The following is a 20,613-nucleotide window of genomic DNA, read 5'->3' as shown; positions in this document are numbered from 1 at the left end:
GTACAAATAGCTTACAATCTTTATCCACTTGAAATGCACTTCATATGTTAGAACAAGTACCCTAGGTTAGTTGTTCATATAAGTACCCTAGGTAACAGTGGCGGAGCGTCAGCTAAATACAAGAGGGGGCGATTTCCTTGTCATCATAAGGGCGTGATTACAGCAATCAATCAGGAGGAATAGTACAACACGTAGACCATGCTTATCAGGAACCATTGCTAACTCCAAACCAACCAATATAAGCCATGCATCCATGCCCCTCATTTCCTTACCAAAAAACTACTGTACTACAGTATAATACACTTGCACCAGATTATAGATATCATCAACCGTGTATATACACTTGGGCCCTGGCTAACGGTGGTTAATTTTTCACATGTCCTTAGGATTTATATTTGGTATTCTTTCTATAATTTTTTTTGAAACTTTCAAAGTGGTGTTTTATGATGTTTGCACAGTTTACACCGTAAGGGTAGTTTTTATCTAATATTTTCCTTTGTGACATGGCATAAAAGCTTCTATATTATCTAAAATTCGTCTACTCCATCTCCATCATAAATAAAAGATGTTGTAGCGTTTTGTTCTATGTCAAAAAATAAAATAAAATAAAATAATTTGACCACATATATAAGCATAAATTAGTTTCATTCAATTTTTGAAGTGAGCCGTGCAAATGCCGGCGTCTTCCCCTCCGATTCCAACCTCCTCAAACCAACCTTCCACCCAACAAATCCATGGCGCGCTGTACAAACGAACATCAGGGCGTACGATTTGCACAATGCAACAACTTAAAGCAGATCGGGCAGAGCAGCCATGTCGTCGATGCTGCCGCCGGCAAGAAGAGTTCCCCTCTTCCTTCCCCTGCTCTTCATCCTCCTCTTGCTCCTCGCCAACAATGCCGCCGTCGCCTTCCCATGGCAGCCGGATCAGCCCGTCGTCCTTCAGCAGCCGATGCCGATGCCGACGCCCGTCCTCGAGCAGCCTCCGCCTCCGGCACCGGCGGGCGAGTGGCGTCTCCTGCACGCCAACATCGGCGTGTCCGCCATGCACATGCAGCTCCTCCCTGACGACTTCGTCCTCATGTTCGACCGCACCGACTCCGGCCCCTCCAACATCTCCCTCTCCGGCGACTCCTCCCCCTGCTCCCCCCCAAACTCCCCCTCAAACTCCACAAACTCCACCGCCGCCGCCATTAAGGACTGCACGGCGCACTCGGTGCTCCTGGACCTGCGCTCCAACGCGCTCCACCCGTACCCGCTGGCCACCAACCCCTGGTGCTCCTCCGCCGCGCTCCTCCCCAACGGCACGCTCCTCCAGACCGGCGGCTTCTCCGACGGTGACCGGACGGCCCGCCTCTTCTCCCCTTCCTCCGGCTGGAACGACCTCCCTTCCTCCCTCGCCGCCCGCCGCTGGTACGCCTCCGACCTCCTCCTCCCCGACGCCCGCGTGCTCGTCCTCGGCGGCCGCCGCCAGTTCAACTTCGAGTTCATCCCCCCACTGTCGCCATTGCCGACCTTCTTCCCGTTCCTGGACGAGACGACGGAGCCCGACGCCGAGAACAACCTCTACCCGTTCCTCCACCTGCTCCCCGACGCCACCGTCTTCGTCTTCGCCAACGACCGGGCAATCGTCTTCAACCCCTACGACGACCTCCACAACCCGCTCTCCACCCGCCGCCTCCCGCCGATCCCCGGCGGCGTGCCGCGGAACTACCCGTCCTCCGGCTCCTCCGTCCTCCTCCCCTTAAACCCCTCCTCCCCTTCCCACGCCGAGGTCCTCGTCTGCGGCGGCGCGCCGAGAGGCTCCTACCAGCAGGCGCTCAAGAAGAACGGCACCTTCCTCCCCGCCGACGCCACCTGCGGCCGCATCGCCCCGACGGATCCCAACCCGGCGTGGGCCATGGAGGAGATGCCGCTCCGTCGGGTCATGGGCGACATGGTGCTCCTCCCCACCGGCGACGTGCTCATCATCAACGGCGCCGCATCCGGGACCGCCGGGTGGGAGCTGGCGAGGGACCCCGTGCTGTCCCCTGTCCTGTACAGACCAAACGTCGAACAGATCGGGGGCGCGAGCAGGTTCGAGGTCATGGCGGGCACGGCGACCCCGAGGATGTACCACTCGGCGGCGGCGCTGGACACGTACGGCCGGGTGCTGGTCGGCGGGAGCAACCCGCACGTCGGGTACGCGTTCGCCGGCGTCGAGTTCCCCACGGAGCTCAGTTTGCAGGCGTTCCTGCCGCCGTATTTGGATCCCAGGATGGATCCCGTCAGGCCGCGGGTGGTGGCGGCGCCGGCGGAGGTCGGGTACGGGGAGGTCGCCGCGGTGCGGTTCGAGGTGCCCGGCGGGGAGCTGGTGGTGGTGGGTGGCAATGAGCAGCAGCGGGAGCAGCAGGTGGTGGTGAGGGTGGCGGCGGTGGCGCCGGGGTTCGCGACGCACGCGTTCGGGATGGGGCAGAGGGTGGTGGGACTGGCGGTGGGGATGGTGGCGGAGGTGGGGGAAGGGATTTATGAGGCCGAGGTCGCCGCGCCGCCGTCGCCGGGCGTGGCGCCGCCCGGGTATTACCTGTGGTTCGTCGTGCATGCCGGCGTGCCCAGCGGTGCCGCCGCCTGGGTCCGCATCCGCCCGCTCGGTGCCGCCACTTGATGGTTAACGGGAAGATGATGTACGTCTGTGATAAAGATCAAATATATATACCGTACTCCCTCGTGTTCATAATAATTCTTCTCTCAAATTTGCTCAAAATTAAATATATCTATTCTTTCAAATTTGCTCAAAATTAAATATATTTATTTTAGAAAACGTCTGAATACATGTAATATTTCGACAATAATTATTTTTTTGTTGAGGATTCAGTTGTGAAAGCAATGATGCGTTGATTGATTGATCGATCCAGACGAAGAAGGATTTCAGCATTCTGTTTTGCATGCCTACGCGTTCATAAACAGGGGCAACCAAATGGTTCGATTGCTACCACGCATTGACAATTTTCAAACGGAACTGTAAACGACTTTTGCTCATCAGATGATTAAAGCGATGATGATTTTTTTTCTTCGTTTCCCTTATTTTTATCATGGTTTCTCTAGCCGTTAACATGCGCATGATCCTTTTCTTTTGAGTTTCTGCCCCCTAGAATGCCGAAAATTGACACAAAATTTAAGTACTTCCTCGTCAAAAATAAGTGTCACATTTTTTTTCTTTCAAAATGACAGAATCTAAACGACAAAACGATCGTAGGTAGACAAATTTGCGACACTTGTTTTGGGATGAAAGGAGTAGTCTTTCGTATCCATTGTCGATTTGTCTCGATGGCCCTGCTCCTCAGACTGAGCTCGATTTGTCTTGATGGCCCTGAGACTGAGCTAGCCGATTACATCATGTCCCATCAGACATTAGGGGAGTTAAGTTATGAACGTGGGCTAAGTGATATGCGGCTTGATTAGGTCCAACTAGTAGCTACCGAACCATCCCGCTATCATGTTTCCTGTCTAGAACCTGTGGCCTAGGTTTGGGGATGGGTCACTACAACATGAGTGGCGGCAATCTGGGCGACATTGGCTAAACAATGTTGGTGGAGCATACCCAAGAGTAGTGGAACGTACGCCGCACGAATGCACAACTTTTCTGTCATGTTTGGGATTAACCGTAACACATCATATTTTTTCCTTGCTAACATGAAGTCCCATAATTAGCAGCTTCATGCTATCTTCATTCAATAATGAAGAGTTTGAATAGTTTCACATCCAAAGTCTAGTGCCACTACTAATTATGTCTGACCTCTCATCGGTCACAGGTTGATGCAAAATCGAGGTAGAGAGATAAAACAAGATGCAATTGAAGTTCACAAATATTTTTTTGAATCAAACCTCTATAAAGGTCCACCAAAAATACAAAACACACCAAACATAATTAAAAACAACATTATAATTCTCCAAAAAATAAAGAGGATACCGATTCTGAAATTGTTTGTTTGAGATGGCATAACCTATATAGACTACAAACAACAAAGCTAACTTTTTGGTAGATAAAAATTAGCAAAGCTGAGTGATAATTAAAAAGAAAAGTGGGAGAGAAGGCACGTCGCATTTGGGAAGCTGGTCATGGCCTCGAGCTGTCTCTCGCCCAACTCAGCTGCCAACAAACTTCTTCACTTTACAATATAGCCCCTCTTAAGGTACGCAGCCACCAATAGGTCCCCAGTCGAGAGCTGAAGCCCTGAAGCAGAGAGCCGGAGAGAGAAAGGAGACGACTTCTCCCAAATCTCATCTCGCCTCGTCTTCCCCGCCGCCGGCAAGCCCTCCAGCCATGCCTCCCTCCCCGGCCTCCGCGGGCGGCGCCGCCAGCGCATCGCCCTCGGGCTCCTCCCCAGCCTCCGCCTCCGCCTCCGCGTCGGCGGCCGCCGACCCGGCCGCCCCGTCCTGGTGGGAGTCCGTGTCCCAGGCGCGGTCCCGCATCCTGGCGCTGGCCTCCATCCTCCCGCCGGAGTCCTCCCCGCCCGTGGCGGCGCTGGCGGACACGGACCGCCCGGCGCGCGCGCTCCTCCGCTCCGCCGCCGCCTACGAGGCCCTCTCGGGCGCGCTCCGTGCTGGGGGCGGCGCCGACGACCCGGCCTGCCACTGGCTCTACGACACGCTCCTCTCCCAGGACCCGGACCTCCGCCTCGCCGCGCTTGCCTTCCTCCCGCTGCTCTCCTCGCTATACCTCCTCCGCCTTCCCCCACCGCTCCCTTCCTCGCTCTCCGGCTTCGAGGCCGTCCTCCTCGCCGTCTACTCCTCCGAGGCCAAGGCCCGCCAGGGCAAGCCCGTCCTCGTCCACGTCCCCGACCTCTCCGCCCCTTCCCTCTACCACACCCCCCAGTCCAGCTCCAGCTCCAGATCGCCTCGCCGCCAGCATCCGCCGCCGATCCCGCCTCCCCAACCCAATGTGGTTGTCGGCGTGCTCTCCCCGCCGCTGGAGCCACAGGCGGCCGTGAAGTCGACGAAGCGGGCGGGGATCATCGGGGTCGCCTTTGAGGCGTACTATGCCAAGATCTCGCTCATGCCCCCTGCATCCAAGGTGGATGCTTGCAATGCCGTGGCGGCCTGGGCGGGGCAGTACTGCAGGTGCCGGTTTGAGCTTGATGAGAAAGAGCTGGAGGAAGAGGAAGGGGATTCTGTCGGTTCCATGTCGCCGTTGTCGATGGATGCCAAGAATGGTAACGGGAAGGCCTTGGAGGAGGAATTGGCAAGGATGCGTCTCAATGGAGACAGCAACGGGCGGAATTGTGGTAAGGAGGAGGAGCTACAGCAGGCTAGGGTGCAGCTCCCATGGGAGCTACTGCAGCCAGTGATGAGGGTTCTTGGGCACTGCTTGCTTGCACCTCTGAACCCGGTGGAGGTGCGGGATGCCGCGGCAGTAGCTGTTCGGGTTGTCTATGCCCGTGCGTGTCATGACCTTGTGCCGCAGGCAATCCTGGCAGCCAGGAGCTTGATCGAGCTTGACAAAAGCGCTTGCAAGGCTGCTAAGGCGGCAGCTGCAGCAGCCTCTGGAGTAATGGTGGCATCTGGCATCACTGGAAGCACTGCATCCAGTTCCAGGCCAAGTTCCAGGCCAAGTTCCAAGCCAAACACACCGAGCAAGCAGAGGAAACCTGACATGCTGCTCGTGTCCAAATGAGGTCAATTGTTTCACATCCTTTGGAGTAGGAGTGGTGGTGGTAAAGACTTTATTTCTGATGAATTTGTCAATGAAATGTCGAGAAAACCTAGTATACCTTACAATGGGGGAAGATTGATTGTTATGGCTCGGAAAACTGCTGGTTTGGTATGCTACCAACTGTGTATTGTATGTTAACTTGCCTTAAGCCCTTATGTAGTCATGTTACTTGTTGCATATAGTTTACCAATCAATATATTTCATGATTCTGCTCGTGGGTTGATGAGGAGAAACTGTTGGAATGAATCTGTTGTTAATGTTTATAGTTGTAATGTCAATATTTTGTTTCGCCATGCATTTCTTGCAGTGCTCTGCACTTTGTTCGGTCTGAAGATGTTTGTTTGTAAGTTGGTCTTCATCCATGCACAAAATGGTAGTATTGAGTTTGCTAATTGCTACTAGATGGATTGATGAACTAATGCATTTCAGGGACATGGCTTATCATTTGAAGATCCGTTCATGTTCTCTGTACAGTGGATATCATCATAAACACATACCCCTTTTTTGGTTATATCAGGATATATAAAGCTGGACAGTATGTTAATGCATCTTGGACTTAAAGTGGGAATTGTGCTACTTGGTTTTAGAATCCAGTAATTAACTGCTGCATGAAGCTAGCTTCTCATCTTTTGAGCTTTTGAAACATAATATGCTGCAAGCCCGCAACATGTGCATTATTATGGTTGTTAGAACTTGGTCTGCTACTGCTAGACCTTGCAGCGTATGGAGTTTGATTGTATGGACTGGAAAACGGTTGGTTTAGCATGTAGCAAACTGTTTAAATGCTAACTGTCTTATGTTACTTGTTCCATGTAGTTCACATATCATTCTTCACAGTTGTGTTTGCTGATTGATATAAGGCCATATTTGTTTTTAGCAGTGTGAATGTGAGTTGATCTATTCATGTATTTCTTACAGTATGTAGTACTTTGATCAAAATGTTAGTTACATGTCAATGGCCCCTGAGAGAAAGGGAGAGGTAAGCAAGATTGAGAAACGAAGAACATGCAGAGACCTGGCCAGTTTGCTTTGCTTGGACGGAGACGTGATGAAACAGCGTTCGTCATCCCAAATGAATCAAATATATTAATTGCATGTTGATAGTTCTCAGTATGCTTTGCTTGTTTTTTATGAGAGATTTAACAGCTTTGCTATATAATGTCAGTTAGGATTTTGTTTCATTTGGTGGGCCTTAGAGAAACACAAAGTCCTAGCAAAGTACATTACCCTCGTCAAGGACATGTACGATAATGTTGTGACAAGTGTTCGAACAAGTGATGGCGACACTGATGACTTCCCGATTAAAATAGGACTGCACCAGGGGTCAGCTTTGAGCCCTTATCTTTTTGATTTGATGATGGATGAGGTCACAAGGGATATACAATGCGATATCCCATGGTGTATGCTCTTTGCGGATGATGTGGTGCTAGTCGATGATAGTCAGACGGAGGTCAATAGGAAGTTAGAGCTTTGGAGACAAACCTTGGAATCCAAAGGTTTTAGACTTAGTAGAACTAAAACCGAGTACATGAAGTGCGGTTTCAGTACTACTACGCCCGAGGAGGAGGAGGAGGAGGTTAGCCTTGATGGGCAGGTAGTGCCTTAGAAGGACACCTTTCGATATTTGGGGTCAATGCTGCAAAAGGATGGGGACATCGATGAAGACGTGAACCATCAAATCAAAGCCGGATGGATGAAGTGGCGCCAAGCTTCTGGTATTCTTTGTGACAAAAGAGTGCCACAAAAGCTAAAAGGCAAGTTCTATAGGACGGCGATTTGACCCGCAATATTGTATGGCGCTGAGTGTTGGCCGACTAAAAGGCGACATGTTCAACAGTTAGGTGTGGCGGAGATGCGCATGTTGAGGTGGATGTGTGGCTACACAAGGAGGGACCGCGTCCGAAATGATGATATTCGAGACAGAGTTGGGGTAGCACTGATTGCAGAGAAGCTTGTTCAGCATCGTTTAAGATGGTTTGGGCATATCCAGCGCAGGCCTCCAGATGCTCCAGTGCATAGCGGACGGCTAAAGCGTGCTGGAAATGTCAAGAGAGGTCGGGGTAGACCAAACTTGTCATGGGAGGAGTCCGTAAAGAGAGATCTGAAGGGCTGAAATATCACCAAAGAACTAGCCATGGACAGGGCTGCATGGAAGCTTGCTATCCATGTGCCAGAACCATGAGTTGGTTGCGAGTTTTTATGGGTTTCACCTCTAGCCTACCCCAACTTGTTTGGGACTAAAGGCTTTGTTGTTGTTATTGTTGTTGTAGGATTTTGTTTTATTTGGCCAATGTTTTCCCCTGCAGTATTTTGTGTGATATGATCTCTCAAGACGAATTGTGTTGCAGTCTCTTCTTTGCTCTTTTTTTTTTTTAAAGGATCGTATTGCTCTATACCTGGCAGCTGGTTTGATTTTTTTCCCCCAAACAAATCCTGTTGTCCATCAAGAATTCAAATGTATCATCTATATGTAGTTCCAAGAAGATACTGGATAACATCTTCAAAGTCAGCAAAGTCTCCTGTTTTAACACATGCATAGAAAAAAAACACGTGCATAGAAAAAAGATGGGGAAATAAAGGGTGATAATATCTCAAAATGCTAGGAAAACAGCAAAAAAGTTTGAAAAAACGCAAGCGTACTGCATTGCACCTGCGAACTCTTTAATATGCTTTTCAGTCTTGCTCAATAAAACAGAACCTAAAATGTCTAACAGGTTTCTTGCAGCTTTGATTTTGTTTTACTATTGAGGGCAAGGAAAAAGGAAGGAAAAAAGATTCCCAGGCTGCTCCTGACGCTGTTTGTGGTTTGTGGAGGACTGGAGGTAGTCGGCAATTGGGTTCCTGTTGTGATGCAAGATCCCGTTGTAGCATGTACAAGCTAAGGCTCTTTTTGTTTGTTTGGTTTTCTTTTTCAGTTTTTGCTGTTTCTAACACTCTAAAAACACTTCTTCCGTTTACACATGAAACTGAGAAGCGCGTCCGGATGCTTCCTGCAGCTTCTGAAGGGAAGCACCTTTCGAAGTGCTTTTCAGTTTCATGTGTAAAGGAGAGATATGCTTTTTAGAGCGGTAGAAGCATCAAAAGCTGAAGCTGAAGTTCAAACAAACAGGGCCTAACAAACACCCTAAAAGAGTGAATATATAGCCACGCCATGGTTCATGAAGCACCTTAGTAGATTTACCTGCTCCAGTGCAAGCACTTTTCTGTAGCTACTTAGACGATTTACTACCAGTGAAATGCTAAGTGAGTATCAAACTATCAATGCTTGCACTGAATTTCGTATGAAATTTTCCATTGACTCCAACTGATCATGATCAACATGAAACACAGATGCTACACTAAACGAACAAAAGTAGCAGCACAAATAATTATGGTGCACACTTAACATTAGTAAAAAACAAGAGAAAATCGACAAACTTGTACACTAGGCTTTAAATTCACCATTCAAACAAAAATACATGCATAATGTTTAGGATCCAGATGCAAAATAAATCAAGAAACAATATGAGAAGTTCAGTTATATGAACAGAACCAAATTTGAAATGAAAGATAACCACGTCTCTTTACAGTAATACTCACACCTGAATTTGTTTTATTGTCCTGATGTATGGATCCGAATAATGACATGAAAATTTAACTAGAGAATAAGCACACCCCTTCATTTCGATAAACATTTTTGTTTAGAAAGAGAGCAATGCTTTGATTTTTTTTCTTTTTGCAGTGAACTTTTTTGCACCTTGACTAGGCAATATAAGATTAGGCCTTAGTAATAAAGTTACGCTAAAAAGTCTTAATAAATTTAACCAAATTTCTGAGCCATTTAATTAACTACCACATAGCTTACATCTCCCTGCTCAGTGAAGAATCTTCAGAGATAGAGTTAGGTAGTTCATATAGGACACGAATGTGCTGTGCTGCTAGCTACTGCATATTACTAATTCAAACTGAACCTTGAACCACCCCCAGACCCTGGCACTGACATTATAGAGCGTTTGAAGCACGTCGCTTGCAGGATGATCCAATCCAATAAAACAAGCAGCGTGCTGACAGAAATCTTCTTTCAAGCCTTGCCATTGACATTCTTTGCCTGCAAACCGTCTCTTCCCGTTTGTCCGGTCAGCCCCTGAACAAAACGGGTCATGAGCAATGCTAAAGTAATTGACAGTGGTCTATGACCAATCTTGGACCTATACATGACCTGTTTGTTTCTGGAATCAGCTTTGTGCTACTACCTGTCTTGCACTAGCAGACAGCCCAACAACATTCTTGATTTAACTACAGAACTACAGGTACAAGTAAGTAATCGCAATTAATTTAATTATGCCTCTACTTTGTAGGGCTTAATTTACCTAGGTTTGCTAAAGGATTATGAGTAGATTGAGGTGCACAAGTAGTAGCAGCAGCAGCAGCACTGCAGCAGGGATTTCTTGGGATCAGTACTAATAGCATGTATATTAGTAGAGTAGATTGAGCTGGATGCAGCTGGATGTTAGTAGCATGTCCATGGGAATATATAGTACAAGATTGAGTAATCAGTGGTTCATTTGCTTCTCCCTAAGTGAGTGTTTGTTGTTAATCCTTTGTCTGGCTCTTCAATGGAAGAACCCAATGTATAAACGGACAAAAACTCTGCATTGATATATTGGTCTTGGTAGATCTTGGAAGCTGGCTCAGGTCAATCACAGGTTTGGAGCCTATTGAATTGGCCTTATTTATCATCTTGTAAGCACCTTCTTTCTCGTTCCTTCTTTCTTTACCAATGTAAGAAAACAAAACAGATTTCAATGATCAATAGATATTGTGGTTTGAGATACTGTCATTGTCTGAATAAATGTAATCCAGTACGTACCCTTTGGAACATGTTTGATTCATTTTTCATTTTTCGCAATGTGCGGGAATTGAACTGTTTCCTGCGAAAAATTCCTGCAAGTTCTGAAAAATGTTCGTAATAGGATTTTCAGCGAGAAAATTTGCAACATTTTCATGATTAACAGGAAATAGAGTTGCTGCAAACGGAATCAAATTAAGGGAACAAATTATGTTACAATACAAAACCAGTGACTAAAATGTGATTGAGTCTCATTAATTAGCCACTGTGTAGATCACCACAAAGCAAGGCAGTATAGCACTAGGATTGAACACAAACAGTTCATCCAATTCTGATGAGCAGGAAGTACTACTACTACTGACACTGTCGTAGTCAAACTCCTCTGAAGAATCGCTGCTGCCGCCGCCATTGCCACCGCCATTGCCGCTCTTCTTCTTCTTCTTCACTCTCCCAGCCACCACCCTGCACACCAGCATCGCCCTCTTCTCCCCACCGCCGCCGCCGGCGGCCATGTCGTGCGCCAGCCTGCTCGTCGCCGCCGTCGCGATCCTCCCGTCGCCATCGATGCTGAACCCATCTCTGATGATACCGCAGAGCTCGCACTGCGACGATGGAGCTCCGCTGCAGAGGGCAGCGCCGCCATTGGCGAGGCCGAGGGAGCAATGGGAGGCGGTGGTGGAGCGGAAGAACCGGAGGAGCTCGTTACCATCAGCGGCGCACCTTGTGGCGTCGCCGCTCGCCGCTGCCGATTCCATGACGCGCGCTCTGTACTGCTCGAACTCGAGCCTCGCCGCGGCGCCATTGCCGGAGCTTCGCACCTTGAGTATCCTCTCGATGCAGCAGGACGGCGATGGCGGCTTCTTCTTCCAGCTCGACCGGAAGATGATCTCCACCACGCTCCTGCTCGTGTCCCCGGCGCCAAGCTCCGAGACTGAAATAAAATGAAATCATAAATTCATAATGAATCAATGGATTTGCTTGGAAGGATTCAAGAATTTGAAGCTTTAATTAGCTTGGAGTAATTCTTTGGCTGCTGTTTAATTACCGGCATGGCTGGTTGATTTGTGGAGCTCGAGGGACTCGGCGCTGAGGAAGAATTCGTCGCAGCCGGCGCAGGGGAGCATCATGGCCATGGCGGCGGCGGCGGCGCTGGGGTCGAGCGCCGCCGCCTCAGAGTGGCACTCGTAGTAGCTGCCGCCGGGCAGCTTCTTCTTCCTGAAGGAGCCGGAGCCCGTGGCGGCCTTGACGGACGAGAGCGGCGACGACAGAGCAGATGCCGCCGACGACGAAGAAGACGAAGACGATGAGTAGCTGACGGTGGTCGCCGTCGTGGCCACCGTTGTCTCGGAGTTGAAGGACGACGACGCGGAGACGGAGACGGAGACGGAAGAGAAGGCGTCGCCGCCGGCGCCGGAACCGGGAGCCTTGAGAGACCTGCTGCTCGAGGCGGCGCTGCGGCCGCTGCTCCGGCGGCTTCCCCTGCTCAGCACGGCGCTCTCCTTCGTGCCGCAGATCGACTTCACAGCGCAGCTCATGCTCCTTCCAATGGTGGTCTTCTTCTTCGTCTTCCTCTCGCCGCCGCCGCCGCTGCTGCTGTTCTTGCTCTCTACTCCTGGCAGCTGGCCTCTGTTCTTGAGCGCCATGGCAGCCCAGAAGGAACCACCTGATTGCATCTGCTGCTTTTTCTGCTTCCCTTCTTCTCTTGCTCTGCTCATCTTCTTGGCACCATTATCACCCCTATCCCGTCCAGCTGCTGCAAGTATATCCATTGGAGAAGGAGGAGGAGGCAGGACTTGTGTTGAAACAATGTTGGGAGGGAGGGAGAAATGATTGCTGAAATCAGGGGAGGGTGTCTGAAAGCTTTATTAGGCTGCATTGCTCCATGATTAGTTTAGTAATCTGCCCTTAATGGCCCCTCTCTTTGGTAAGTGTAACCTAGTAATGGTGGGTGGTGGGAGTGAATGGAAAGGGGGAGGCAAAATGAGGTGCAGTAGAGCCATGTATATCCATAATTTTGTGACACAATAGATGCAACTTGTATGAGTGTTCACATTTTTTTTTTGATATTTTTGGGGAGGATGAATGAAGCTAATTTAACAGTGCACAGTCACTTAGCTTTAATTAGGCACCATTGCTCCATGCCTCCACATTGATTAGTTTAGTATACTTGTGCCCTTAATGACCCCCCTTTTGGTATGTAGAATAACCAAGTAATGCTGGGGTGGTGGGGACTGAATGGAAAGGCACACAAGGCTGCAAATGCCAAGGAGATAAAAGGGTGCATATGCAGGCATGGGTTGCTTGCAATCATGCTTCCAATCCTGACCATGTGGTCTGGTATCCCAACGTTTAAGTGTGGTGTCGATCTCTTTATTCTGGATGAAGTACAGTAAATCTCATAATTAGGAGAGAGGAGAAAAAAAACCTCATGATTTTTCAAGGCTTCAGCAAATGTTGATGCCACATGGTCTGATATTCTCGACCGACATTATATATTCTTTGAAAAAGAAATATTGTTTGATCGATAATGTCCCTGCAAAAGATAAACTACTCGATTTATTTCGTATTTGCACAAATCAATCAGTAATGTCAGCGATATAGATGCAGAAACAGTTATTTCTTGATTGTCCAAGAAATAACAACAACCAATGTACTCCTCCGTGTCAAAACAAGCGATGTGGATTTGTAAAAGAATCTATACAAGTTCACCTCACTTATTTCAGGATGGAAGAAGTATTTCTTTGGTATACCTTCTACTCTGTATTTATTTTAGAAAATATACCTTCGAGTTTAGGAGTGTGGGAAATGAATCTGCAAATGCAAGTCAACAAAAACGTACGCAGCGCGTAAAAAGTCTTGCGTTAGAAAGCGTTCACGAGCAGGTACTTAATTATTAGGCGCGTCACATGATTAGCGATATGGGATTTAAAGGGCGTTCTGTCTGGCACTTGGTTGGTCGATTTGTCTCTGTTGCTTGATTTCGTTTTGGTCCGGCGCCAACGTTTTGGTCGTCAACCCAGCTGCAGCGTCGCTTGTGCATGTACGACGGCTGGCTTTGGGGCCCCACCTGTCACGTCTCATTGTGACACTTTGGCGGATTTGCAGTTAGGTCCGATCCATCCTGGCCTGCATGCGCATGTCAAATAGTCGTCACTTAACATGAAACGGAAGGGGCGTATAAAATTTAATCGGTCTGTATCTAAATATATACTGTAGAATATATTCTATCTTGCGTCCCATCATTAACGACCATGCAAACGGCCGGCTAGCTATTAGGCCGCTTTTCAGCTCAGCATGCAGGTTCATGGGTCGGATATATGGTCCTGCCTGCAATGCAAGCAGCTAGCTGGTTAATTTGTCTCTAGCTAACCACAACGGTTGGTTGGTTTGGTTTTGGATTACTTGGCGCCAAGGATATATAATCCTGCATGCATGGTCGTCGATGGACTAGTCGATCTGTGGCTCATTGCAATTGAAAGTTGAATCATACATATATATCGACTGTAGCTAGATATGCAGGCTGGCACGTACTGTGGTGCATGCATGCATGTGTGTTATTATCATCGTGTTGTTGTACATTTTCTGTTGCTGCGTGTGTGCGAGAGAGAACACTACCAGCTATACGGACAATGCAACGGCTTTTTTTTAGAAACACAGTACAGGCGCAGGCGCTCACAAATACGCACGCACACTCACCCCTACGAACACACACGCACACCCTACGTCTATGAACATCTTCGAGAAACTGGTCCGACACATCATCTTGAGATTGACGCGCGAAGTTACCGTAGGCGCCTCGTAGCACAATGCTGGTTAGCCATGAAATAAATTCAGGAAATGTGAACATCCACGTCAAGTCGAAGACTTGAACCTGAGTGGACTGGTTCCACCACAAGGAACCAACCACCTGAGCGTATCGCAATGCAACGTTTCGTATTGACGCGTGTAGCTGGTTGACACGTCACTTGCATACAACGAGAACGATCCATAAGAATGTACTGCCACCTCGATTATTTGCATATACTCGTTTCAGTATTAAGTGTCGCAACTTTGTTTAAATATACCTGTATCTATATGCGTTTTAGTGGGTTCACGCGTGTCTATACAAATTTCCGACACTTAGTACCGGACGCACACGGAGAGAGTAAGAGTAGGCCGTAAAGTATCAAGAATAAATACATACGGACGATAGTATACTCCATAAGCCATCAGGTTAGAATGAAAGAAACAATGTTGAAACAATTACTGTTAATTCTAAAGTAAAATCGTGAATAAGGGTTTTCTAGAGCTTCCATCTTCACATGGTTGGCAACTTGGCATGAACATGTTGCCTTTGAATGAAAAATGGCGTATATGATTGTGTCTGTATGCGTTTTGTTGCCATTTTTTGTTGTTGGTACATGCGCATACTTTTAAATGACAAGCCGTTTGTGTAACAAGCCGTGGGGCTGACAAGCCGTTTCTTCCAAGGCAAAAGGTTAAAAAGGAAACATAAAAGCACATTTGCAAACCTCAAATCTTGATGGCAATTATTTCCTTGTATGTTAGTCTGACATTTCTTTTTTGGCCATTGCCTGAACTTGTATTGCTGACAACATGGTGTATAGGTACACTTTAAGTTGCTGGCCTTAAAGTGGGGAGAAGCCAGAGGGATAAGATTTTGAATACAAGCTATACTGAGCAATGAGGGGTGGAAACTAGATGAGTTACAACATTGTGACTACTCTGACAGTTATCTAAGCCCCAGTAATGTCCAAAATTTAAAAATCTCAGAAGTAAACAAAAATTGTACAGATTGAATTTACATGATGGCTGATGTACCGATAACCGGTTCTTGGAAGCAAAAGAACTGAGGTCAGAGTTTAAGCAAAGCTGGATGAGCCCAACATCAACTCAAACATGTCATCTGGGGTCAGAAGGGTTGTACCACCAAGAATAAGCTCCACATCTGGCCTGCTGCTCTCCGAGATTGCCTTCATGACCTCCCGGACCTTTGGATAAAGAACATGAAGTTAGGTAAAACAATACTGCTTTGTAACAGAAGAACCAAAGGACTGTTGGTTATGCTTTTTCTTCAAGAGAACTTTGCAAGTGCTCTTTAGTTTTTGGTGGATTACAATCTCTGGCTTAGATATCTTTGATTCGACATATTCTTCTCAAACAGAATAAATTAAAATCCCAGCGTTGTGGAAATAGCTTGTGCAGTTCTTTGGGATGAAAAAGCAGTAATGTGCTGAACTGGAGAGTTTAGATAGATCAGGAGATAATGTGACGGCTTCGAGTGGGTTCTTACTGTAGTTCTAGACTGAGATTGAATATTCATGTAAACATGATGCTAGACAGAGACAAAGAACTTTCATCATGACATCATCAAATAATGTGAACCACACAATCTATGACAGAGACAAAGTACTTGAATCATGCCATCATCAAATAATTGAAACCACGGAATATGGACCATACCATACCTCAAGAGTATTGATACCTCCCACAACAAAAACAATAAGAACATTTTGATCGCCAAAGCTTGGTTTAGACTGCAGGCAAAACAATTATGAGTGCGCAATTTAAACAGAGAGATGACAGATGCAAGTAAAAGATGAACTGTGCAAATACCTGTCCAAGCCCAAACCTACCCAAACCACTTTTAAATAAACGGCCAACAGCTGATGAATGATACTCGAGGCCAGGTATATCGTATCTAGACAAGACAGCTAACAGCAACTTGTAAAGCAACCCTTTTCTTGAGTAGCTATCAGTCTCAAATCTACTCAATGCTGCCAAACCTTCTCCCAGAGCTTGGTTCCTCACCCTCATACTGGATAAGTTGTGAAAGAACTTGAAGAGTTGATCCACCCTATCTCGTACTTCCAACTTAAGTTGCATGTCCCCGTAAACTTCCTCCTTTTGGTGATCAGTATCATCATCATCATCCCAATTATCCCATTGGTCATCAAAATCATCTGTAGTGGTGGAAGCAGGCTCACTGGAGCCCTTATTTCTATCACCATCTTTAGATATAGCTTTAGCTTCAAGTTCCTTCTCCAAGCCGTCAAGGAACCGGAACTTCACAGATGAAGGCCTCTCAAGGATAGAGTCCACCACAACATCTTTCAGTGACCGCTCATCTTCCCAAGAGAACGGGCCACCAGCCATCGATGTAGGAAAGTTTTCACCAGCCAAGATATATCCAATAATTGTTAAAAGTAGTATGTCCTGGAAACTCAGAAGGCCTTGCGAAGACCCCATTTTATTACCTTGGTTCTGAGATTCCACTGAAGTGCTAGTGTTGATGAAATCACGAATCTCGCTGGCAAGACTTTGTGTTGTCTCTGCAGATGTTACACTTAATATTCTCTCAGCACTTGTAAAGGCATCCCAGCGAGAACTCTGAGGTTCCTGGAGAGCCATTTCAGCAGCCAGTGCCAACTGAATAACCCCTCTGTTTCTTACCAAGGACAACTGGTCTTGAGAGAGCATTTGCACCATAGAACGAAGCTCGGAAACAGAAGTTGTTTGTCGACCTTTTGATGCGAAGGACAACTTCTCAAGCTGTAATGCCTCCATAAGCCATTTCTTAATCAGCAACAATCCATCTTTTGCCCCTCTGTCTAGTAATGCTTGTAAGTAGCGCACTCCAGCATAGTTGGATAGGAAGGAACCACTTGGAATGTCTAGTTTGTCATCATGGGCTTTGTCAGCGTAATCAGGTAGCCATGTAACTTCAGAGTCAGCCTCAGCTGAGTTCCAGCCAGACACAAATGCCATCATACTTTCCGACAACATATTGGTCCTACTCTTAGATTTTTCCTTGCTAAAGGCTGTTTCAAAAGAGATCTTTATATCTAGTGGGGAACGTTTAACGGTAGCTTGAGACTGCTTGCTCGGAGTTTGGGGATTTTTTGTCACGGATGAAGTCCTTTCCCTCCGTGGCAACGAGGATAGCATCCTATCAAGAAATGAGTCGCCATGCAAGCAAGGAGTTAGGAGATCAATTGTACGATCTACAATCAGTAGACCAGCAGAACTCTTATTACGACCAACGTCATATAGACTTGACATATCCATCATCAGCTTCCCAATGATTTTTGATGTATCACCAAGTGAAAATATATCAAGTTTCAGGTCCATCTACACACATTTTTGCACAGAGATCAACAAAAGGTTGTGTGCAAGAATAGATAAGAGTAAGTGAGTAACTAATATGCAAGTATGTTGCATATGACAAAAGCCATTACCTTATTGGCCAAATGGTACAGGAATTGAGCAGTCAAGGTTACTCCTGGGGGCACCTCATCACCATCCAAAGGTTTACCAGTAGATATGGAGGGTAGACCAGGGCTAAGGGAATCCTCGTGGTGATTTGACAAATATGATTCAACAACTGTACCTTCCGAAGGCAAAACAAAAGTCCTTGAGGAAATAGGAGAGAAAATCATCGGAAAGTGACACACAGTTACAGACAACCTCTTTCCTCTTGCTTCTACCTGGCCTAACTCATCATCAGACAAATCTTTTTTCCTTGGGCTAGATTCAGAAGATCCATACTGCACCCCAGAACCCAACTTAGAATATCTATCACCATCTGAGGTGAAATCTTTCTCTGTGTAAGGAATTGCAACTTTATCCTTGCTTAATTTCCCAGACTTCTTGAAAAGCTCCTCATGGTCCTGAATGAGCAATATCTCATATTCCCGGAAAGCATCTGGTCCAAGTGGGGAATCAAGGTACGCCGAGTGACCAATCTGTAATAAATTCACCAAAGGTTCAAAAGGCTCCTCGCACAATTTTATGATGATTTGAAGTAGATTTAAGAAGATTCTAAAATAATAAGTAACGAGAATATCAGGAAGGGCATTTATTCACCATTTTTCTGAGTAATGCAGAAACTGATACACATGCACTCCTACACAGGTATTCTACATACATCAGAAAGTACATGACTCATGAAGACCTTCAGCTGATTCAGATAACTTTAAAAGGGGGGCATGCAAGTCACTAACAAAAAAGAGATCAAACAGTGCAGATAGAGTAGATACAATGCTACCATCACGACTTCCTAAGAAAAAAATCCAACTTCGGTGCCACTCAAAATATACTTCAGGCATTTTCCAATGAAGAGAGTTATTATTTAGTAAAAAAATTGAAGGGATGTTAAAGCACATCAGACGCAATCCAAACATCACAAGTAACATATTCTTGCAGGGATGCAGCACCTCGGAAATTGATGTCAATACAGTACAATGTGAAACATTTCCATGGTTGCCCAGACAGCGCAGAATATACCGATGCGCATCACTAAGAAGGCGTGATGTAATCACGACAATCTTCCTAGCTGGATGAACAAAACTTGAGTGCCACTCAGCAGCCTGCAAAGCCAGGATACAGGCATGTGATCAGGTAAACATGTCATATTTCCTTCTTTTCATATCAACACACAGAAAACCCTAGAGAAACACTTGTTTACATGATTTTGTAATTGAGATACATCTAAACATAAACGCCATTGCCAAAACCTGGTGCATATGCATACTTGTGAGTTGTGACTTGCCTACTGACTTAATACGAACAAAATGTTTTGATACCAGTTAAAAAAGTGCATCATTAAACTCACATCTGCTGGCCATAGATGAATTTCCATTGTTCACGACAGTGCATATCATCGGAACAATATGTAGTTATGTTACAGGATATTCATTAAGCATAGTTTCAAGTTTGCAACCAAAACAGCTAGTACAAAACACAGACCATGACCATCGATCATCAAACTACTCCCTCCGTTCCATATTAAGTGACTTTCTATCACAAGTATCTAGACGCTTTTTAGGCATAGAAACATCCATATTTAGGAAAATTTGAGTCACTTAATATGGGACGGAGGGAGTATAAGACAAAAGGTCAATGAGTACATTTCAGTAGTTGCCTAGATTTGATAGCAAAGGAGAGTACAGGAACCATACAGCGTCAAGAGGAGATGCGCTCTCTAAGCTGCAAACTGCCCGGGCACCAAGCTCAAGAAGCAGAGGGAAAGCTCCTGTGAACTGGAATGCCTCCAGTGTGCCTGCATCTAGGTACACTAGTGCATCTGCAATCTCATCTCCAATCTGCAAAGCAGCAACAACCCACAAAACATATCAATTCCGATAGTCACTCACAGCTGGTAAGATGATACCTAAGATACTGAAAATTCATCACACGAGCAATGCTTCTTCAAGTTCTCCGCTGGACGAAAAGGGAACACTTTTGGTTCAGTTCTGAAGCTTCAAACATCAAAGATTTAATTTTTTTTCTACTGTATTCTTTAACAGGTAAACTGCTCCAATTCGAGAGCACTCGATCGTCCGATAATCTTTACGCACTGCGCGAATTGGGGTAAAATCATGGGAATCTTTACGCGCTCCATCATCTAAAACCGCACCTCTAATACAAGGATCGACGGGAAAAAGAAAACGAGCAAGCGGCAAAGAATCGGGGGAACCAGAGAAGGGGTTGTCGCGAAGAGATTCGACCTGGCGGATGGAGTCGAGGCAGGACGCGATCAGATCCACCGCCACCATGGCTTCCGACTCCACTTAGGTCGCGGTCGGAATCGTGGGGTGTCGAGAAACCGGGAGGAGAAGGAGACCGGAGCTGGAGGAGCCAGAGACCCCACCACCGCAGGAGGAAGAGGGGATCGATCCCACCTTCGGACTTCGGAGCTGCAGCTCGCCGGAGATGCGGCGATGGCTACTCCATCCTGGGCTCGCAGGAAATCAGTTAAGTTTAGCTTCTTGCTTGCTAGGCCCATGTGATTGGATTTCGGCCCGACTAGAATTAAGCAAAATTCGGTTCTACTCTTCCTCTTTATTTGAGGCCCCTCATTTTATTTATCTCATCTTTTTGTAATACGATCTACTATGAAACATCTATATGAAAAAAGTAGGTGATATAAGCAAAGATGAATTCAAAAGAAGACATTTTGAAAGGGAGTGACAACACTTGCGACTGCATGATCAACGATGAATGACCTTGTTCCAATCGGCCGACTGCACTTGGAGGGTGAAAGAAGTTATGCTAACTCACATGTTTTTTTTAGATTAAGGAGCAAAGCTCCT

The 20,613-nt window shown here is 46.7% G+C and overlaps 4 protein-coding genes across 4 annotated transcripts; 2 read left to right on the top strand and 2 right to left on the bottom strand.

The window, feature by feature from the left end:
• Positions 1-945: 945 nt before the first annotated feature.
• LOC100844199 (aldehyde oxidase GLOX) lies at positions 946-2,794 on the top strand. Its single transcript, XM_003576203.3, has one exon. It carries the CDS (start codon positions 952-954, stop codon positions 2,641-2,643), a length of 1,692 nt encoding a protein of 563 aa, XP_003576251.2. The 5' UTR covers positions 946-951; the 3' UTR covers positions 2,644-2,794.
• A 1,385-nt stretch (positions 2,795-4,179) lies between these two features.
• LOC100842282 lies at positions 4,180-5,969 on the top strand. The gene has a single exon (XM_003577757.4). It carries the CDS (start codon positions 4,303-4,305, stop codon positions 5,650-5,652), a length of 1,350 nt encoding a protein of 449 aa, XP_003577805.1. The 5' UTR covers positions 4,180-4,302; the 3' UTR covers positions 5,653-5,969.
• Positions 5,970-10,691: 4,722 nt separating this feature from the next.
• On the bottom strand, positions 10,692-12,746 carry LOC100843588. Its single transcript, XM_010240971.3, has 2 exons — positions 11,565-12,746; positions 10,692-11,450 (listed from the first exon to the last, which is right to left on the bottom strand). The coding sequence occupies exons 1-2, from the start codon at positions 12,286-12,288 to the stop codon at positions 10,774-10,776; spliced, it is 1,401 nt and encodes a 466-aa protein (XP_010239273.2). The 5' UTR covers positions 12,289-12,746; the 3' UTR covers positions 10,692-10,773.
• A 2,305-nt stretch (positions 12,747-15,051) lies between these two features.
• LOC100840770 (sec1 family domain-containing protein MIP3) lies at positions 15,052-20,281 on the bottom strand. Its single transcript, XM_003577752.4, has 7 exons — positions 20,029-20,281; positions 19,480-19,623; positions 18,736-18,888; positions 17,758-18,264; positions 16,136-17,650; positions 15,988-16,056; positions 15,052-15,510 (listed from the first exon to the last, which is right to left on the bottom strand). Exons 1-7 carry the CDS (start codon positions 20,074-20,076, stop codon positions 15,382-15,384), a joined length of 2,565 nt encoding a protein of 854 aa, XP_003577800.1. The 5' UTR covers positions 20,077-20,281; the 3' UTR covers positions 15,052-15,381.
• Positions 20,282-20,613: the final 332 nt, after the last annotated feature.

The sequence above is a fragment of the Brachypodium distachyon genome, chromosome 4, assembly GCF_000005505.3.
Source record: "Brachypodium distachyon strain Bd21 chromosome 4, Brachypodium_distachyon_v3.0, whole genome shotgun sequence".
Taxonomy (NCBI): domain Eukaryota; kingdom Viridiplantae; phylum Streptophyta; class Magnoliopsida; order Poales; family Poaceae; genus Brachypodium; species Brachypodium distachyon.
The sequence above is the reverse complement of the archived record's forward strand: the minus strand, read 5'-3'. Positions and strand labels throughout refer to the sequence as shown.

Excerpts from the sequence above, each read along its gene's own strand:
- LOC100840770 (XM_003577752.4), bottom strand. The coding sequence starts at position 20,076 with ATGGTGGCGGTGGATCTGATCGCGTCCTGCCTCGACTCCATCCGCCAG. Across the intron at positions 17,651-17,757 it reads TGTACCATTTGGCCAATAAG|ATGGACCTGAAACTTGATAT; the intron begins GTAATGGCTTTT and ends AAATGTGTGTAG. Across the intron at positions 16,057-16,135 it reads GTAGGTTTGGGCTTGGACAG|TCTAAACCAAGCTTTGGCGA; the intron begins GTATTTGCACAG and ends TTTTGCCTGCAG.
- LOC100844199 (XM_003576203.3), top strand. The coding sequence starts at position 952 with ATGCCGATGCCGACGCCCGTCCTCGAGCAGCCTCCGCCTCCGGCACCG.
- LOC100842282 (XM_003577757.4), top strand. The coding sequence starts at position 4,303 with ATGCCTCCCTCCCCGGCCTCCGCGGGCGGCGCCGCCAGCGCATCGCCC.
- LOC100843588 (XM_010240971.3), bottom strand. The coding sequence starts at position 12,288 with ATGGATATACTTGCAGCAGCTGGACGGGATAGGGGTGATAATGGTGCC. Across the intron at positions 11,451-11,564 it reads CAAATCAACCAGCCATGCCG|TCTCGGAGCTTGGCGCCGGG; the intron begins GTAATTAAACAG and ends ATTTTATTTCAG.